A 20,397-nucleotide genomic window follows, 5' to 3' on the forward strand; every position below is an offset into this window, starting at 1 on the left:
CTTCCCAGCACCTGAGTGTCTCTCCCAGGGAACATGACACAGGTGAGACTGCCTGTCTTGGAAGCTAAAGAATAACCAGAAAGCAAACCAAACCAAACACTACACATTTCCATCCTACAGAGATTCTGTTACCACACTTGGACCAAGCCTAGGAGTTTCCCCCCGACAGGTCTCTAAAGGAAAGCATGATTGGCTCAGAACTGAAACTCAGGACGGCCTTGCACCAGCTGGAGGGAAACAAACAAGGGCTCTGCGGGCTCCCCACAGCTCCCCCCAGGGCCTCTGTGCACCAATATGCAGTTCGTGCACTGCACAGGAGCACGGGGCCATGGGGCCAGTGGGGACTGAAAACCACTTTGCCTGCCAAGCGGGGCGTTCTCAGAGCCAGGAGCCCCCTTTTAAAATTCAGACCAAGGCTCCATAGCTTCCCACAGAGCCTGTCCCCTTTCTGAGTGATGACAGGTCCAGGGAGAATATTCCGGAGCTGATAGGGGCAGGAGATAAAGATGCAAGCAAGGGGAAATATTGTTCTGGGGCAAGAGGTGGGCATCCAGCCGAGACCCAAAGGCTGCTTTGGGGCCGAAGAAAGCCCTTTGGGTGAAACTGCACAGGGCTGGTGGGTAGGGGAGAAGAGCAGAGAGAGACCCCAGGGGACGGCTGACCTCAGGGCGTCAGGGCCAGGTGGACTGAGGGTCGCCTGCATGAGCCATTTTCAAAGGTCCTTGGTTTGGTCTCGGTTCCTTTTCATTTCTTTATTTTATCTTTATTTTTAGTAATATATAAAAACAGAGAAGGGAAGAATTGTTCTTTTGGTGAATCTGGGGAGGGGGACCAGAGCCCTGCCCACCGACCCTGGTACGGCCCACAGGCCCCAGGGCTCCGGGGACACAGTGTGGAGAGCACTCACTGGGCCCAGCTCCGTGACTGGGGGCCACAGAGCACGGGAGGCAGAGCCGGGCCTGGACGCCCATGGCCTGGGCCGGCCTGGCTCGCTCCTTCCCACACCAAAGAGGCAGCCCTCAGGCTCCTCGGCAACTGAATCCTCAAGGCAGCTTGGTCTGGTCCCTGCGCATGGGTGAGGCCCCATCTTTTCATCGAGTGATCATCCCGACCACAGAGGTCTCATTCCTGCCGCGGTTGAGCCCTGGAGCAGCAAGGGGGGAACGGGGACGGGTGAAGAACTCCAGAGGCCCTGCCTGGTCCAGGGCACACCTGCCCCTCGGAGCCGGATGGCAAATGCAATCACAGTGTGTGACTTGCAGACAGTGGGATGAGGCACCCCGGCTGGAGGACCAGCTCTGCCTGCCCAGGGCTCTCTCCAGCCCAGGAGGGCAGCAGGGGTCACCAGGCACTTCCCTGAGGCCCCTGCAGTAGCTCACACCTTCTGCTCCTTCCCAAGGAGGGAACATTCTGGGCCTTCAAAGAATCCCAGGCCTCTGCTGACCCGGCAGGCCCCCATCTGGCTCTGCCCTCTCCACGATGGGACCAGAGTCTAAAGGGGTAGAGGTGGCAGGGCAGAAATCGTTTTGGGAACTGGAGATTTAGCAACCACTCTGGGGAAGGGCGCTTCCGTAGAACCTAGGATGTCACCTCCAGGACCCAAGTTGTTTCACTTGGGCTCCGTGGGTGCCCTATTCAAGACTGGGGCGGGGGGGGCGTCCCATTGATGGGGAGGGTGCAGGCCAGGGCAGACGCCCACCTAGGCAGCCAGTAATGGGGTGAGGGAGCAGGAACGAGACTGTCCACCACCACGCCCTGGACCGCCCCTCCACCGGCCTTGCCCTCAGACCCTGCCCTAGTCTCACACTAGCGGCCCAGGACCGTGAGCTCAGCCCACCATCTCCTGCTTCCTCTGGACCCTCCCAGCCTTTCCCGCCCCGACCTTGGCCTCTCTCCAGGCTACACCTCGCCTCCCATTCTGGAGCACTCGAGGTTCACCCATGTCCCCCCACCCCAGCTGCAGGACTCTCCTCCCACCCCTGAGGGTCACAGGGGAGAAGCCCTTGGACTGGTCCTCGCTTCAAGGCTCCCTTTACCAAGGAGCTGCCTTCCTTTTGGGAGCAGCACGACTGGCTCTTCTGTTCCACTGTGGCCTCTGACCTCCTCCCGCCCCCCTGCCCAGAGCGCCGAGAACACAGCCGCCCCATCGCTTCGCTCTCATGTGCATTTATTGAGCGCCCACGGAGTGCATGGTCCTATGTCCAGGGTTCGGAGCCACAGTCTAGTCAAAAGGAGACCGGAGCTAGTACAGAGGACATTTCATAGCTGGGAAGGGGTGGGGAAGGGGGAGAACTAATCACAAAACAAATTCCTATTCGAAAGCAACAGAATCTCCTCTGAGAGTAATATATATTCTACGCACACACGCGCACGCACACACGCACACAGCCCTGGATGAACACAGACGTTACCGCTTGGCTGTATATGCAAGCACATACCAGCGTGCCGGGTAAAGGAACTAATAGGTATGCTGTCCGCGCATGCGCACGCGCACCGCCGCACGCACAGAGTCTGGCTTATGCTATCAAAGATGCTAGTCTCCAGGGTCTAGTGAAGCAATCTGTCCTAGATGCCTGCAGCATGCAAAACTTGAAGGTCCGAGAGTCACGGTTAAGGAGGACGATGGGGACACGCGTGGACTCCTCCATCGGGGCCCGGCTGCCGCGCTGGCCGTGGCTCTCTGTCGGGACGACAGAGCCTCTGAGAAGGGCCCCCAGAGCAGAGCCGAGGAGCTGGAGGCCCTCTGTCCAGTGGCAGGGCCCTCAGGAGGCCGGCTGAGTTCACCAATCTCAAGGGCAGAGTGTCAGACTCCGGTTTGGAGCGTGTAGTCCTGCAAACAGGGTCCCTTGTGGCGGCGCCTCAGATGGAGGTGAGTTTCCGTGCTCGCTCGCTCTCTGCAGCCTCCCACGTGTGCTAACGCATTTTGTAGTAATTAGATACAGATGTTTCGCACAGCTGTCCCTTAAAATCCAAGTCTACTGTGAAATCGAGGTCTCGCTGCAAAGAAGGAGGAGCCAGGGCATCAGCGCGGAAGGAGGAGGGGACCGCCCCCCTCCCCGCAGGCAGAGGGCCGGGCGCATCTGCGCCGCTAGGGTTTTCCAGCTCAGGACTCCACTCCCCACCAACAGTCCTCGGGAGCCTCTTCCGGTGCCTCGTCACCCTCACGGGAAGGCCTTTGATTTCTAACCTAAGTCCTTCCTGTTGGAATACACAGATGTTCCCTCTGGTTTCATCCCGGGAGAAGTGGGGCGGTTGAGTCTCCCACGGCGGAAGCCTCGGAGCACCCTCGGCGCTTGCCTGGCACGTGCCCTCACCCCAGGGGGCTCAGAAAGAATCACACGGCCTCCAGCCCCCCAGGCCAGCCTGAGGAATGCGAACCTGGTCTTCCAAGCCACCACACACTGTTCTTTCCTGGCTCAGCTGGTCCTAAATGAGGCAAAGTCCATGGCCACAGCCTCTGTTCTCAAAACACCTCCCACCAAGGGCGGGAAGCTGTCCTCAAGGCTGGGAGGGTCCCCAGGGTGTCCTACAGAAAGGCTCCAGTTCCCCAGTCTTAAGGGGTCCAGGTTGGAGTCCTTGAAGGAGGCCATCCCATCCAAACCCGCCTTCCTACCGCTTCCCCTGTAACTTTCTGGTTGTGCCCAAGGCAGCCAGGCACCCGGGCGAGTGAGTGGGTCCTGGCAGCTCCCTGGAAGCCGGCCCCCGGGGTCCCTCCTCCTCTCTGACCCCGGCCTCACAGAGACTGCCTCAGCACTCACCACGTTTTTGGCATTTGGCTTCATGGATATGGTCCCGTAGATCTCCTCCCCCCTCCGGACAGTGAGGTAGTCTTCCAAGTAGAAGACAGTCTGCTTCCAGTGGGTGTAGGGGGCGTCAGGGGCTGAAGGATGACAAGAAGGAGGAGTTAGAGGAGACGTCTCCAGAGGGGCCGGGACCCCGCCCGGACGCTGCTGAACACCCCAGCTAGCACTCTCACTGGGTCAGGCACCCAGCCCCTGCGCCTGCTCCAAGCCCGCAGGACGCCCCGCTCAGCCCAGGGACTCCTCCCGGGGTCAAGGCCCCCCCCTCGGGACTGCGGGTCTTCGCTGGGGACCAGAAGAGAAACAAGCTGATATTACAGAGTCATACAAGGGGCGGCATTAACACACGCATCTCACAGTGCCACTGCTTTTCATTAGTTCAACAGAGTGAAGACTTTCAGACATCGTAGGGGAGAGATTTGGAGGGTGGTGCATCCTGTCTCCCCTTAAATGACACCGTTCATGCCAACTCCACGGCTAAGCCAGTTTCGCCAATTCCACTGATACCCCCATCCTACAAATAGCTTTCCCTGCCTGCCTGTCTGTCCTAAAACCAATCCTAGTTCCCTTGGCCCAGGCCTGCCCTGGGGTTTCAGCCGTGCCTTCCTACCTGCATGAATAGAAATTGGGGATGATTCTCATTCCACGGACCCAACGCTGATCCACAGCTCACACCTCATGCATGATCCAAAGCCACACTGAGGCTTGCACCTCCCCTCCCCTGTATTTGCCATGAAATCCCATCCATCCCTCTGGGCACACTACAAATTCTACAACTAGATGAGGGGTCCTGTCTTATGGGCCCTCTTCCTCAGCAGCAGCCGTCCTTGGGACACTCTTCCCTCCCTCATCACCAGCCTCTCCCTTCCTCATTCTTCAAGGTCACATCCTTGGGCAAGCCTTGCCTGACCCAGCTGGACTAAGGGCACCCTGGGCTTATGTTACCACGGCGGCTGTCATGCCCCTGCATAACCGTCTCTGTCTCTTTTTACGTGTTTGTGTTCTCCACAAGACTGCAATCTCCGTGAGGACCGGGGTCTGCTTACTGCTCTATCCTCAGAGCCCATCACCACCCTTTCTAGGTCTGTGAGTACCAAATAAATGAACGACGGTAAAAAGCCCCAGAGGGGGCGTGTTGTGACGCTTCAAGGTACCCAGAGGTGTTCGGTGACATTGCGGCTTTGGAACCTAAGGGTTGTAGAAGAACCCGTCTTACAGTCAGTTCCTCTTGCCCTTCAGGCTCTTACCTCCCTCCACCAGGATGCAGGACTCCTTAACACTGATTCCCTCTTTGCTTAGGACCAGAGCTAAAGGTGGGAAGACTTAGGGAGGATGTAATAAGTGCCTTTCAAATACTTCAAAGGCTGTCACATGGAAAGACTTATATGTGGCCTTAGAGATGGCTTTGGAACAAAGGCTAGGCACTGAGAATCACTAGAAGGCAGAGTTTTAATCACAGGAAGGATTGGGGCTGTCCCACGACCGTGTGCACACCTGCAGTCCAGCCCGGAGGAGTTCACACACAACGTGACTGGGGATTTATCCTATGCCCAGTCAGACCAAGACCATTCAAACCCCAAGATCTATTTTAATGGTGGTGAACAGTCTGTCTGTGTCCTTTGCAATGAACTAGCTTGATCAAATGTCAGTGGTTTGGGTACTCGAGAAGCCTTCGATGTGTGCATTTAGGAAATCGATGCAAACTCAAGGTCTAGTGGAGGGGAGGATCTGGAAGGGCTTGAAGGAGGGTCATGAACATAGAGCCTGTGCCGCCCGGATCCTGGATCCCCAAACACACCCGGCCTTCCTGGCCTCCAAGGCGTACTGCGGTCCACAGGCGAAGTCCACCTCCACCTGCTCCCAGCACCTTCCCTTCCAACGACATCTAAACGAATCGTCAAAAGACCGTCTCCGGGGTGCGCGGAGAATGGCAGCGTGTGACTGACAGCACTCTCTCCCCCGCTGCCACCCACGCCAACCCAGACAGGTGTCTCTCCTGTTCTTAAAGACCTTCAGGCAAGGAGATTCCAGCAGCTTCCTTCTGCCTCCTAATCAGATGCCTGTGAGACTCCCAGAGACTTCACTGGCTCAGCTGTGCCAGCCAGCGAGCCCAGAAGTCCACCTCTGATGTTGGTCCCCTAAAAGACACCAGCCTTGGGTTGGAGGAGAGTGATATTTCCCCTTGACATCAACATCAACAGGTTAAGAACTTCCCCAAACATCTCATTTCCATGATGGGGCCACGGACTCACTGCTAAAGCAGTTTTCTCAATGCAGGTTCTCCATCAAGGTGTCCAGGAGAAGTTGATGACAATTCAGATGTTTTGACTCTAGTCCTAGAGATTTGAATTCAGTAATTCTGGGGTGTGAGATGGGGGCAGCCTTGCCAAGACATAAAAGTCTCCCCCCAGGTGTTGTAGATACACAGCCAGTTGCTGTGCAGACTCAATCATTTACATCTAATACATCTCTTGGGTGGGTTATCAGTGGAAGGGACATTTAATTAGGCAACAGTAGGCCCAGTGTCCAGTCTCCACTTTGCCATGCATTTGCACTGTGACCCTGGGGCTCATTTTCTGCATCTGCAGAAAGTTTATCTCCCAAGGGACTGTGAGGATAGGTGATGGGAAGGAGAAAGGATACACTGAGCGTGACCAGCCTCCTGCTGTGCCCAGGACCGTTTTCCTGGTGTAATTATCAGTAGCTCTCCCTTTCACTCTCAAAGTGTCCTCATTTGAAAGATGAATTATATGGTCGCCTTATCTGTAACATAGCAGGCCCAGGTTAGGGTACTGCTAAGCCATTGCATTAGGTGGTTATTTAATCATTGTGGAAAGTGGTATATCATTTCATTTATCCATCAACTATGGCTCTGGCCTGTAAAGCGGTGCTGCCTCATTGTCGTGGTCTGGAATGTTCTAGGGATTCTCCAGAAAGTTGCTGTGCACAAGGGTGAGCGTTCAGTATCACTGTGGACCACGACATCCAGAGTTCTGGTCAGTGGACAAGACTTTCCCTCCCACTCTGCCCCAACTACAACCTTCAAGATAGTGTAAGTGGCTTTCAGGCTTCCTCGTTTTGACCGTACCGTCATTCACACATTAATTCATTCACTCATTCAGGCATTCATTCATTCACTCATTCATACATTCACTCATGCATGCATTCACTCATTCAGGCATTCATTCATTCACTCATTCATACATTCACGCATGCATTCACTCATTCAGGCATTCATTCATTCACTCATTCATACATTCACTCATGCATGCATTCATTCAATCATTCATTCATTCAGCAGACATCCACTCAGGATGCCTGCCATGTGCCTGATGTGGTCCTAAATGTGGGGAACAGCAGCCAATACAGCCCTGCCCCCTGAGATCCTGCAGCCTAAGTGAGAAGACACTCAGGTAGCTGGCCATAAAGTCCGGTGGGAGTTGTGACCGAGGATGGGGGTGGGGTGCACAGGGGGCTGTGGAACAAATGGCTGGAGCCTCTCACAGAAAGAGTTTTCCTGGTGCTTCTGGAGAGCGAGTGGAATCCTGCTTCCTCTTTCTCTTCCCAGTGGCTAAGTGGCTGGTAGTTCTTTCTGGAATTAATACTTTTTCTAGCTGTAAATGTGTAATTCTGTTCTCCAGGGGGTTCACAGGCTTTTTGGAGAATTAAAGACTATGCATGAAGAAGCTTCTCTGACCTGAGAAAAATGGCTCAGTGTCACAGGGTGGCAAAGCTGGGAAGGGGCTGCCAGGCAGTCGAGGTCCAACCATGTCATTTCACTCATAATGAGCCCAAGGCCCGGAAAGGAGCTCACTTAAGAGCACCTCCATGGCCTGATCGCCCTGCCTTGCAGCTTCCTGGAAAAACTAGGACTTAGCGCAGGCCTGCTTCTACTCTGGGTACTGCCCTTCCAGCCACTACATGGTAGCCCCAGGGGGCCCAGTTCCCATTTCCTACCCCGCCCTCCGAGGCTGTGTCCAAGGGGTGGGGCAGCTGTGCTGGCACAGCCTGGAACCCTGGGTGCTTGTGCCCATTTGCAGCGGCTTCTGCCCGGAGCCGCAGCAGGCAGACACCAGTGTCATTCACGGGGACTGTTTTCAAGCTGCACAGTCCGTGACGTGCTTTCACGTGGGTCTCTCGGAGCAGCTGCAAACCTTGGTGACCGATGGGGAGGGGCCGCTTACAGCAGGCTGCACTTCGCCTGAAGTTCAAAGCCAGCTGAGAGTGTTCTGCCTATGTTTTCCTCTAAGAGTTTGATAGTGTCTGGCCTTACATTTAGGTCTTTAATCCATTTTGAGTTTATTTTTGTGTATGGTGTTAGGGAGTGTTCTAACTTCATACTTTTACATGTACCTGTCCAGTTTTCCCAGCACCACTTATTGAAGAGGCTGTCTTTTCTCCACTGTATATGCTTGCCTCCTTTATCAAAGATAAGGTGACCATATGTGCGTGGGTTTATCTCTGGGCTTTGTATCCTGTTCCATTGATCTATGTTTCTGTTTTTGTGCCAGTACCATACTGTCTTGATTACTGTAGCTTTTTAGTATAGTCTGAAGTCAGGGAGCCTGATTCCTCCAGCTCCATTTTTCGTTCTCAAGATTGCTTTGGCTATTCGGGGTCTTTTGTGTTTCCATACAAATTGTGAAATTTTTTGTTCTAGTTCTGTGAAAAATGCCAGTGGTAGTTTGATAGGGATTGCATTGAATAGGCAGAACACTATGACATAAATCACAGCAAGATCCTTTTTGACCCAGCTCCTAGAGAAATGGAAATAAAAACAAAAATAAACAAATGGGACCTAATGAAACTTAAAAGCTTTTGCACAGCAAAGGAAACCATAAACAAGACCAAAAGACAACCCTCAGAATGGGAGAAAATATTTGCAAATGAAGCAACTGACAAAGGATTAATCTCCAAAATTTACAAGCAGCTCATGCAGCTCAATAACAAAAAAACAAACAACCCAATCCAAAAATGGGCAGAAGACCTAAATAGACATTTCTCCAAAGAAGATACACAGATTGCCAACAAACACATGAAAGAATGCTCAACATCATTAATCATTAGAGAAATGCAAATCAAAAATACGAGATATCATCTCACACCGGTCAGAATGGCCATCATCAAAAAATCGAGAAACAATAAATGCTGGAGAGGGTGTGGAGTAAAGGGAACACTCTTGCACTGTTGGTGGGAATGTAAATTGATACAGCCACTATGGAGAACAGTATGGAGGTTCCTTAAAAAACTAAAAATAGAACTACCATACGACCCAGCAATCCCACTACTGGGCATATACCCTGAGAAAACCATAATTCAGAAAGAGTCATGTACCAAAATGTTCATTGCAGCTCTATTTACAATAGCCAGGACATGGAAGCAACCTAAGTGTCCATCATCGGATGAATGGATAAAGAAGATGTGGCACATATATACAATGGAATATTAGCCATAAAAAGAAACGAAATTGAGTTATTTGTAGTGAGGTGGATGGAGTTAGAGTCTGTCATACAGAATGAAGTAAGTCAGAAAGAGAAAAAGAAATACATATGCTAACACATATATATGGAATCTAAGGGAAAAAAAAAAAGGTCATGAAGAACCTAGTGGCAAGACGGGAATAAAGACACAGACCTACTAGAGAATGGACTTGAGGATATGGGGAGGGGGAAGGGTAAGATGTGACAAAGTGAGAGAGTGGCAAGGACATATATACACTACCAAACGTAAAATAGATAGCCAGTGGTAAGCAACCGCATAGCACAGGGAGATCAGCTCGGTGCTTTGTGACCACCTAGAGGGGTGGGGTAGGGAGGGTGGGAGGGAGGGAGACGCAAGAGGGAAGAGATATGGGAACATATGTATATGTATAACTGATTCATTTTGTTATAAAGCAGAAATTAACACACAATTGTAAAGCAATTATACTTCAATAAAGGTGTTAAAAAAAAAAAGCCAGCTGAAACCAAACGATACCTTGTTTAGGCCTACACATACGCATGATAAAACTTTTTTAAAATAGCAGGGGATAAGGAACTGAACATTCAGGATAATGTTCATTTAGAGGCGATGTGGCGGGAGGGGATAAGATGGGACCATCCAGGTAGACACAAAGCTATTGGTAGTATTTAAGTCCTTGAGTTAGATGGTGAGCTCACAGGGATTTATTATGTGACTCTGAATTACTTTACTTGCATTTATTAATTATAAGCATAATCATATTATATTTATTCATAATGTACTTCTGGTTAATATTTACATTCTAATTAACAATAGTTTATCTCTTGATATTAACTAATGTATTTATATTCTAATTAGAATTATTACCTTCTAGTTAATAATGCATTCTAGTTACTATTACATTCTAATTAATAACACTTTATTTACAATCTATTACTGAGTTAGGTGGCAAGTTCACAGGTGTCCCTTGTATTAATTAAAAAATAAGCCAAAAGTGAACTGTGCATGATCCCACGATGGTAGTATGTCATGAACCACGAATTAGGATTAATCTAATTCTGCGCACCTGAGGTCCTTAAAAACAAAGAAGAAATATTCTTTCCTTGCTGGTCAGAGTGCAGAGGGTCTGAGTAGAGCCCGCTGCCAAAGCCATGCCAGCTGGTAAAGATGGCCAAGATGGTAAAGACGTCTGCTACATGCTGGACCAAAACCACACTGTCATCCACCGGAAACAGATCATCTCAGGGAAAGAAAAACGCAGCCTGGAGCTGCGGGGCTGGAGCCCAGGCTTTAGAGACACAGAACTCTTTCCAGAGAACCCTTGCTCCCTGACTTTCCCATCACCTGCAGCAGGGCGGGCCCTGGGGGAGGCATCACCCAGGGATGGAGGAAGCAGAGCCAGCCACCGTGGCTCCATCCCTGGCCTCCAGTCACAGGCACGGTCCTCAAGCGGGCTCTTCCTCAGCCCTCAGTGCCCCAATCCTCACCATTGCAAGGCTGAGTCTCACCCATCCTTCAAGGTCCAGATAAAATATCCCTTCCTCCCGCTGGCTGTTCCTGCACACCGAGAAGATAAGCTCGTCTGCTGCTCCCGTAGGGAGGGTAGCAGCTGACAGTGACCCGGATCGGGGCCCTCTGGTCTTCCCCAGGATGAGGAGGCACCAGCGCTGGCCTGGCTGATGGAGACCAGAAGACCCTGGTCTTGATGGTCAGGAGACACCAACTCTGGAAAAAGCCCTTCTGTGAGGGATTAGGTGAAGTCTCTTGTCCGTTCTTTCCCACAAGAAAATTCCAGGCTCAGGTGCCTTCACTAAGGAATTCCAGAAAGCATTTAAAAAAGAAATATCACTGATCCTTCAAAAACTCTTCCAGCAGATAAAGGAGGAGGAAACACTCCCCAACTTATTCTATGAGATCAGAATTAGTCTGCTGGCAAAGTCAGAGAAAGAGAGATCACAAGAAAACAAATCTACAGGCCCAGTATCATTCATCTGTATAGATGTAAAGTACATCAACAAGGTTATCAGAAAACTGGGCAACATAGACGAAGGATTAAACAACATGATCAAGTGGGATCACTGTCACCATGTGAAAGAGACCATTGGCACCATGGCTTCAGGAAGTGAATCATCGTATCTTCAAATTCTGGTAGAACTCACCTATCCCCGCCACGTGCACGCTCACTCAGCCCCGGCGACAAGCTCCCAATTCCCAGGAAGACCTCCCATGAGTGGTCAGGATGAACACATGCTCAGGGCAGGAATCCTAGCTTCATAAACGCATTGAACAGAGACTTGTTTAGAAATCTCTGAGCCACACCCCGCTGAGAGAAGCTAGGAAGGCAGAGATTAATGAGATGTGAGCCCAGCCGTGGGGAGACCCAGGTCTGCAGAAAACGATGGAAATGTTCAGTGAATAATGGCACAGCCTACATTGGAATCCCGGGTAGTTGTTTAAAAAAAGAAATTGGATATATCTCCGTGCGGCTATGGCGGCATCTCCAAGACACACGGTTAAATAAAGACAGGGAGCAGAGGGCAGTGTGTATGGTGCGAGCCGACCTGTGTTTCCAAGAAAAGTGTAGCTGGATGTCGTACTCCAGTCATGGAAGATGCCACCAGCGGAGGCATCTGGGTCTACAGTTCACAGAAATCTACGTACTATTTTTGCAACTTCTTGTGAGTCTATAATTATTTCAAATAAAAAGAAAAAAAAGTGTATATAGGTATGTAGTTGCTTGTGCACCACTGAAATTTTTTCGAAGGCTACGAAATAAATCGTTAACAAATATGCCTCTCAGGCATGGGATTGGGATGGATGGGGGAGAGGTCTTTTTCCTTAACTGTTTATGCCCCTTTTTATACCCTTTTGTTATCTTTTTGTTAGACTGTACCCGTATCACTTTAAGCATGGCCATGACAGACATAAGCACAGGATGTTAGGGAGCCCCGAGAAGGAGGCCTAACCTTGACCCTAGAGGGAAGGAGAGGATCATAATACCTGAGCTGAGAGATGCAGCCTGAGCCGGAGGTGGCCAGGTGAGGAGAGGGATGGGGGAGTTGCCATAGGCTGAATCGTCTCCCCCCAGAATTCGTGTGCTGGAACCCTGACCCCCAGGACCTCAGAATATGAACGTATTTGGAGAGAATGTCTTTAGTTAAAACGAGGCCCTTAGTGTGGGCCCTCATCCAATCTGGCTGGTGCCCTTGTAGAGCAAGGAGATTAGGACACTCACAGAGACACCAGGGATGAGGACAGAGGAAGGACCATGTGAAGACACGGCGAGAAGGCGGCCGTTGGCAAGCCAAGGAGAGAGGCCTCAGGAGAAAACTCCAGAGGCCTCCAGAACCATGAGGAATACTTGGTTACAGTGGCCCCAGCAGACAAATACAGGAGGGAAGGAGAGAAATCTGACAGAAGACCCTCCTGCCCCCTGGATGGACGAGGGGTTGGGGCGTGCAGAGGCCACGGCCGAGGGACTGAAGACGCCTGGGTGCAGAGAGCTGCAGGGCCAGCACGTGCTGGGCTGCGTGAGCAGTAGCAAAGGGGTGGGGTGGAAGGCACAGCGCGAAGGGTGCTGAGAGATGAGGCTGGGGAAGTGGGATGGGGCCGGGCGGGGCACCAACCCCCTGCCATTTACCAGGCTAAGCAATCTGGGCTTATCTGCTACAGGCAATGAGGCACCTCTGAAGGAGTTTGGAGCACGTCAGGGACTTAATGAAGATGGGCAGAAGCTGGGAAGACAGGAAGGAGACGTAGAGACAGGTTGCAGCCTAGGGAAGCAGACGCTGAATCTGTCATGAGGCGTGGCAGCGGACAGAGAGAGACCTTGTTCCCCTCCGTATCCTCCACCACACAGAAGGTGCTCGGGAAACACTAAATGAACAAACATGCATTTGAAAGGTGGCCTCCACGCCTGCCTCTCCCCACCCGACACTTGCTCTCAGCTCTGGCCACACCAGCCACAAGTGTTTTACCTTCTCCTCGGGCAGCCAAAACCGTGGGGACGTGCGATTCCTCCACGGCTGGAGAGGCTTAGGAGGTGCCAAGTGAGGGCCCCTGGCTGATGCCCCCGGCCCTTGCCCCACGTCCAGGCCGGGGAGGTCACTTCCCACAGAGCCTTGGCACGAGGCCAGGAGGGTCTGGAAGGCCAGCAGAAGGCTCACCTGTGGAAAACCCCATTTTTTTGTGGCACTTGGTAAATTCGATATTGAAATAGGTGACCAGGGCATGGACGTAGTCATTGCGCTGTATCTGCAGGCAGAAGGCAGATGTGAAGGACAGTTCCTCCGTCTTCACCGTGTAGATGTCCACCTCCTGCAGCCCAGAGAAGAGAGAATGCGGACCCTTAGTGCCTCCACCGGGTCTGGGCCGTCCTCAGCTTCATTCCCCAGGGAGACTATGGATGGCAGACTCCCCAGGGTGTCATGGCTCTTGGGGGGACTTCCCAGGCCCACCCACCCCCCCCCAATGACCTCCTCCATCATTTCTAGGGTGGGGTCTGCTAAGGCAATGCTGCAAACAGATTTGAGTCAGAGCCTGAGGACAGCAGAATTGGGAAGGTAAATCTGCTGGGGATGAGTGCTGATGCAGGGGAGGGGAGAGGAGAGGAGGGTGAATTAGAGCATCCGTAAACCCAACCCAGATATCCTCAGAGCCGTCCACCTCAGCATCACTGGTGCATCTAGCTGTTCTCACGGTGTGGTCCCTGGAGGAGAGCATCAGCATCGCCGGGGGGCAAATTCCAAGGGGTGGGGAGGGGAGGGGAGGGCATCCCAGACCCACTGAATCAAAGCAGCAGCGTGTGCTCTGTCAAGCCCTCCCAGATTCCGGCAGACCTGACTACTCCTTTCCCAGCAATGCGAGGTATGGAGTATTATCTCAGGGGTGAGGACCGAGCCCACACAGTCACGGACTGAGCCTGGGGAAGTCGGCTGACCATTTATCACAAGCCCGGACAGTTAAAAAAAATGAAAGGGGGAAATAAGAGGTGAGAATTTTTCGGTTCTAGCTAGGAATGGACAACACAAGGAACTAATAATTCTAACAGTTTCAGCTGGGAAGTGGCTGAAAATCAATCTTGCGTGGGAGCAGGAGTAATGAACAATGGTTTGCAACATGCTGTTCTTTCTGCGTGAAGGATGCTGACCTGTCGTTGGCCGGCTCCAGCGAGACCGAGCAAACCTTCCAAGGCCCGGGAGGCATCCAGACCGCCTTCAGTGAGGTCTAAGGAAGAACCTCCCACTGCCGGGCTGTATGGCAGAGACCTCTGTCCTGAAAGCTCTGTACGGGCCAGACAGACACCTGTGTGCCTGGAACGGTTCCCAGGGGCACCCCTGAGACCCGGATGATGGAAGATGTTGGGAATGACTAGGAGAGAGGGGTCTCCGGGTGGGGAAACAAGAGCAGCGAAGAGACAGAGACTTTTATCTCTACATGTTTCTAGGATGAATAAAGGAAAACCTGATGCAAAGCATCCTGGGGACTTCAAAGCCAAGTCCTGTCTCCACAGGAGGGCAGTGGACAGAGGCGCAGGTGAGGTCAAGGCAGCCAGCCAGCCCAGAGCCTTGTTATGGTGCGGGCTGGCAGCTGTGACATCCTCTGACCTGTCAGCTGGGAAGAGGGTGGGGCTGCAGGTGCAGGGGACTGTGGGAGCCCTCGATGTCGGTGACATCACTTCAGATGTAAGCCCAAGGATGGGGAACAGGACTAAAGGTCCCTGTGAGCCCGGGTCAGGCGTGCAGAATTCGATGGGGTTAGAAAGCCAGTCCCCTTTTACCCCGAGAATGCAAGAGCCCTGGGGAGCATTCCCAGGTAGTGGCCGCCGTGGGCTCCTGCACTCCCCCTGGGAGGATGCACTCACCGCCTTCCAGGCAGCCAATCCTTCCCCATGTCTCCAGTCAGTAGGTCCTGCTTCAAAACTAGCGAGCAGGGACCACACCAGCCTCTGTAACTTCCACCCACGGAACAAGCCAACGCCCGTTCCTGCTCACGTGGGTCCCCTAAACCTTTCCTTCTCCAGCATAAACTGCCTCCCCTGAGTCACGACTTCTGACAACTTCACCCTCCTGGTTTGGGACCCACTTCTAGCAGCCTCTGACCTCGAAGTGCACTCTGCCGGCTCCGGCTGCCTTTAGCCGGCCAAGCCCCTCCCCACAACATCCCTCTCATAATCCTTTTTTCTGGGACCCGAGTGCAGCGGGGATGGTCTTTCATTACATGTCACCCTGTTAGTTTGGGCCATTGCCCCCGTTGGGGAAATCTTTTTAGCCCCAGTACCTGTCAGCTTATGACATTTGCCATCCCTCTCGGCCACGTGTCTGCAGGTCCCTCCAGCCCCAAAACTCTTAGAGCAGCTGTGCTTAACTGTGATTCTGTTAAGGGCTTCGGCAGGGTCCACTGGGCTGGGCTCACGCTGTCTACACTCACTGACGTTTCCTCTCCTTCTCCACTGGGGCCAGCCCGCCAGGCTCCACGCTCCTTCCAAGGTCCCTGTCCCTTTCTTTCAGGCGCCCTCTGCCACGGGCCTCGCCAGGTCTTTCCACCCTGCTTCTGGCTCATCTCAGGGGTCTCACCACCTCTGCCCTTGTCCCCACCATTAGACTGGAGCCCTTTAGACGCGGGGTCTGGACGTTATGGTCTGTGCGCCCTCAGTGAGCGATGTAACCCCTGAAACTCATCACTCTTCTCCTAAAACTGTCTCCCTGCCTGAGGACTCTCCTTCCCATCCCCTCCCCAGGCCTCTCCTTCAGACCAACCAACTAATCTCTCTGAGACGCATTCACACTATGCCACTCCCTGGATCTAAAGCCTTCCACGACTTTCTATGGTTTACCTAAAAATATCCAAGCCTCTTGGCCCGGACTCAGAGAGGGATCTGGGAAGTAGACCCCGTGACTCATCTGGACCTGGTTCCGTTCTCCTCTGTCCTCCGCTCACTTCTTCACCACTCTCAGCGTGCACAGAGCAATGGTGCACCTGCACGCGCGCACACACACAGAAACACTCCATCTATCAGGGACTCCGGCTCTATAGGGTCTCAGATGTCCGTCAACCAACGTCAGCCCCCAATGCCCTGACAGCGTTCTCTAGGTCCTACGGACATTTGCATCTTAATAGGGGCCTCTGAAGGAACAAAAACCGTCCAGGCTGGAAGTATGATCTGCGTTAGAATGGGCGCGAGGGAGGAGACTGCTGGTCTCTGGGGTGGGGACAGGCAGCCTGTGTGGGTGAGTCAGCTGTGGCTGGGACTCAGAGACACAAAGGCCTCTGGTCAGGGCCCTCCCTCCTCTCAGGCCCAAAGTGTCCAGAGGCAGACGCATTATCTTGGCCCCCAGAGCCCTGATCCCTTTGCCAGAAGGCTTTCTCTTTCAGCAGCTGCCGCAGCATCTCTGAGACCCCAGCGAGACCCCTGGCTCGGCCTCAGGCCGCCGCACCAGGCACAGGGCTCCGCAGGCATCGGTGACTCAGAGGAGCCCCGGCCGATGCTGTCCCCATCACTACATCATGTTACAAATGGATGTCTCAGAGCAGAAGTCTGGTCAAAACAGAGTCTTAATTATAATAAAGTGTCACAAGCCGCAACGTTAATAGCGATGAAAATAGCAATTAAGTGTGTGAAGAAGGACAAGTGTTTTCCCCGGGAAGATGGTGCTGAGCACATTAGCGAGAGCTGACGGACGGCTCTCCTGGTGGCAGAAGCAAACACAGCCGTCCTTGCCCTTCTCAGAGCTCAGGAAGAAAGGTGACGGGCACGGAGGGCCCAGAGCTCCAGCCCCCCCATACCCACAGTCCCAGGCTGCACTCAGGTGTAACCAAGGAAAGACCCTTGCCTGTTCCTGGCTGGAGGGGGGAGAGGAAGGAGGGGGGGACAGAGCAGGCCAGTCTGGGACCAGCCTTGGATGTGCACAAGTGCCGTGGCCACACCTGCAGGGCAGGGGCAGAGAGCGACCCAGGGCTCAAGCACATTGAAGGAATCTTATCCCCACACCACCATGGGCAGACGCCTATCGGTTCCATACAGCTGCCATGCGTCATTTTGGCAAAGTCAGTTGCACCAGGTGATTTCTACTCATACGACAATATTGGCAGCAATGTTTTGCACTATAGGTGAGTTATTTGGGGTGTAGTTTGCTGGATCTTGTTTGGGATGCCAGAGAGAGAGGCTTCGGGGACAGAGGGGCTGGTGGGCAGAAATAAAAGGACATTTGCTCCTCATCAACCCTGCCTGGACTCAGAAAGGGCCGAGTTAAGAAGCAGCAAAACCCTTCGGTGCGCGGCCAAGTTTAGACTTGGAGCCAGAATCCTCAGGCAGGATGTTCCAAAAGGGAGGCGGTGTCTATCCGATGGGACCTGTACGAGGTACGTCTAGTTTTATTTGGCCTCTGAGGTCCCTTTTAAATGCCATGGTGACAAGGCTTGCGTTTCTTCTCAGGAAGACTGTGACCAGGGACGAGGGACCGTTCTCACCTGGACAAAGCAGCCGTTTGCATCAGTCCTGCAGAAACCTCCCCTCACCCCTGGGCTCTTCCCCGTCGCTTCCCCCCAGCGTTCCCGAAAAAGCAGTGATGTGCACAGGACCAGGGCAGGCAGGTGTGCTTCAGCAAGATGAGGGCTGGGAGGGCTGACGACAACTGACACAGTGAACCCAGATTCTTCGATTAAAACATTAACTTGAAGCCTATGAGACTGATGTCTTTCTAGACTTTAAAAAAAGCAGTGAAATATCAAGAGTGTTCCATCGTTGGACAGGATAGATTAGCATATGTAAATGAAGATAAATTAGCATATGTAAATACAGATACTTAGAAAAAGGGTTGGAAAGATCAGTTCATCCTGTGGACAGCAGTTGCCTCTAGGAGGAGTGTGGGGCTGGAAGGGAGGGGAGGTCTCGGGGGGGCTTTGATCTGTACCCTAGCAAATTTGGCACGTTTGGATATTTAGCGATAAGAATGCACTGGGTAAGGACTGGTCTGCCGAGGATGCTGGCAAGCTGTTCTCCGTCTGCACTGAAGAAAGCCTTGGAGGACAAGACGTGAGGGCCCGTACCAACAAGGGCACTCAGGAGGAGGGGAGCCTTGCGCGGCCGGGTCAAATGTGTGCTTAGAGGGGCGGGCGTGAGGCTGCTTACACAGCGGACTGAGGTGTGGGACTTCGTGCCTAAGAGGCCAGCCCCCTCGGAATGGAGCGGCTTCCCCCGACCTGAGCCTCCAGGATGTTCTCCCTCTGAGGCTCCTCCAAGCCCACCCGACACCCCTCCCCCCCTCACAGCACCAAGGGACATGCACCGACTACCCCCTAACTGTGCCACGTGGAGTCCAGTGGCTCTCTCTCCACAGCTCTGCTCAGTGACAGTGCCGGCTTTGACGGGTCACCATGGGCTGCCAGAGGCTCTGGCCAAGGTGACCTTGCCTCACAGCTTGGGGCCCTGCAGGAGCTGGCGTGGCCTTTACTCTAGGCCCACGGGTCCAGGTGGCACAGCAAGGTCCCCGCACACCCAGGCCCGAGCAAGACGCGTCTGCAGACCTTTATTAAACAGGCATTGGTCACCACTTGCTTTGGGTCCACGATGTCCACCAGGGGCTCCTTCATGGCAACGTCCCGGATGCAGGTCATGTCAAAGCCATAGACATTCTCCCACCCTGTGGGAACAGAGCGAGGAGTGAGGGCAGGCAGCAGGACCCCCAGAAGTCTCCCGACCCTCCTGAGTCCTAGAGGGTGGGGGGCAGCTTGTGTTCCCCTGCCTGAGGACAGGAGAGTTGCTTGCCTGGTGGAGAGCTTTGCAATGTGCCAGACGCTCATTCACACCATCTCGTTTGTACAGGTCCCGCTTTAGGGTTAGGAAAAGTCAAGCTCAGAGAGGCTGAGAAACTTCTCCAAGGTCACACAGCCGGACTCCCACAGGGTCAGGACTAGAACCCAAATTCCTGATTCTTCTGTACCTGCTCTCCTGCCCCCTCTCTGAGCCTCAGAGTCTCCTACGAACTCTCTCCTCTGCCGTCCACTTTTCTACCCCAGAGCCTTTGTTCCAGTCGTTCTCCACACCTACAAGGCCCATCTCTTTCCCTCCTCCCATCCCCGCCAGCTGAACCTCTCAAGCGGCAGAAAGAAACATGGGCTTTCAGTGAAACAGGCTGCAGTTTGAATGCCAGCACCACCACTGACTGGCCAGGCCCTTGTGCAAATTTCCTAACCTCTCTGAACCTCCATTTTCTCAACTGAAAAAATAAGGCGCAGGGGCAGGGGCAGGGGTGGTCCAGGAGAGGCCTTGACTTTCTCACACGCCATGATGTTCTCACTAAGGATCCATCTCATAAGACATATCCCCCCGTTGGGGCACAAAGCACCCCCACAGTGCTCCTTGGCCCCTTGGGGCTGTTCATAAGATGCTTTAAGCAGGGGACGTATTCAGGATGCAGGGTTGGAGAGTAAATGAATGCAGTTCTGGTGGTCCAAGATCACCCTTAAATGATGGTAATCATTGATTGATCACCTAGCCCTGGCCAGACCCTTCACTGAATCTCCCCAGCAGCCCCGTGAGGATACCTCCATACGACAGATGAGAAAACAGGGGCTTGCAGAAGCTGGCATCCGGCTCACAGGCAGTATCTGGCCCAATATCCCACAGCAGGGAAACCGTGGAGCTGGGGCTCAAACCCGGCTTGGGTCCTAATCCTTCAGCTGCACTGACTCAGTCGTGAGAGCAACCAGGACAGCCATTTGCTCTCCCCACAGCACAGAGCATGCCTGAGTGGAGTCTTTAGTTACTGGCCAGCTGAAATCTCACTTGACTGTTTATTCAGAGGGGTTTAGAAATACACTGCAGTAGAGACGCTTTTCTCTAAAATCTTACAGGATTAAATTTTTTTTAAATGTTCACCAAACAAATGGTACCTTAGGGACCTCATGAGCCTGCGTGTGTTTAGGAGAGGGGGGTGGGAGGAAGGAGGTGTGAATGGTCAGGGAAAGCTGTGCTCCTTTTACTCAGATTCTTTTCAAGGGCACACAAAGACCTTCCTCGGGGAGAGGAGGCCGAGAAAATAACCATCTCCCAGAGGGTGAGCACTTGTGAAATTCTGGCTTGAGGATAAGATGCCAGTCAGATCCCATTATATACACGAGGCTGGTGCCAAAGTCC

General features: G+C 52.9%; 1 protein-coding gene across 1 annotated transcript in view; it reads right to left on the minus strand.

The window, feature by feature from the left end:
* Nucleotides 1-2,603: 2,603 nt before the first annotated feature.
* The window catches only part of PRMT8 (protein arginine methyltransferase 8), an 85,612-nt gene continuing 67,818 nt past the window's right edge, over nucleotides 2,604-20,397 (minus strand). Inside the window, exons 7-10 of the mRNA XM_061204500.1 lie at nucleotides 18,786-18,901; nucleotides 13,427-13,577; nucleotides 3,759-3,880; nucleotides 2,604-2,997 (exon numbers count right to left, since the gene is read on the minus strand). Coding sequence (XP_061060483.1) covers nucleotides 2,914-2,997; nucleotides 3,759-3,880; nucleotides 13,427-13,577; nucleotides 18,786-18,901 — 473 coding nt within the window. The 3' untranslated portion in view covers nucleotides 2,604-2,913. The remainder of the gene's footprint in view (nucleotides 2,998-3,758; nucleotides 3,881-13,426; nucleotides 13,578-18,785; nucleotides 18,902-20,397) is intronic.

Source organism: Eubalaena glacialis, chromosome 11, assembly GCF_028564815.1.
Source record: "Eubalaena glacialis isolate mEubGla1 chromosome 11, mEubGla1.1.hap2.+ XY, whole genome shotgun sequence".
Lineage (NCBI taxonomy): Eukaryota > Metazoa > Chordata > Mammalia > Artiodactyla > Balaenidae > Eubalaena > Eubalaena glacialis.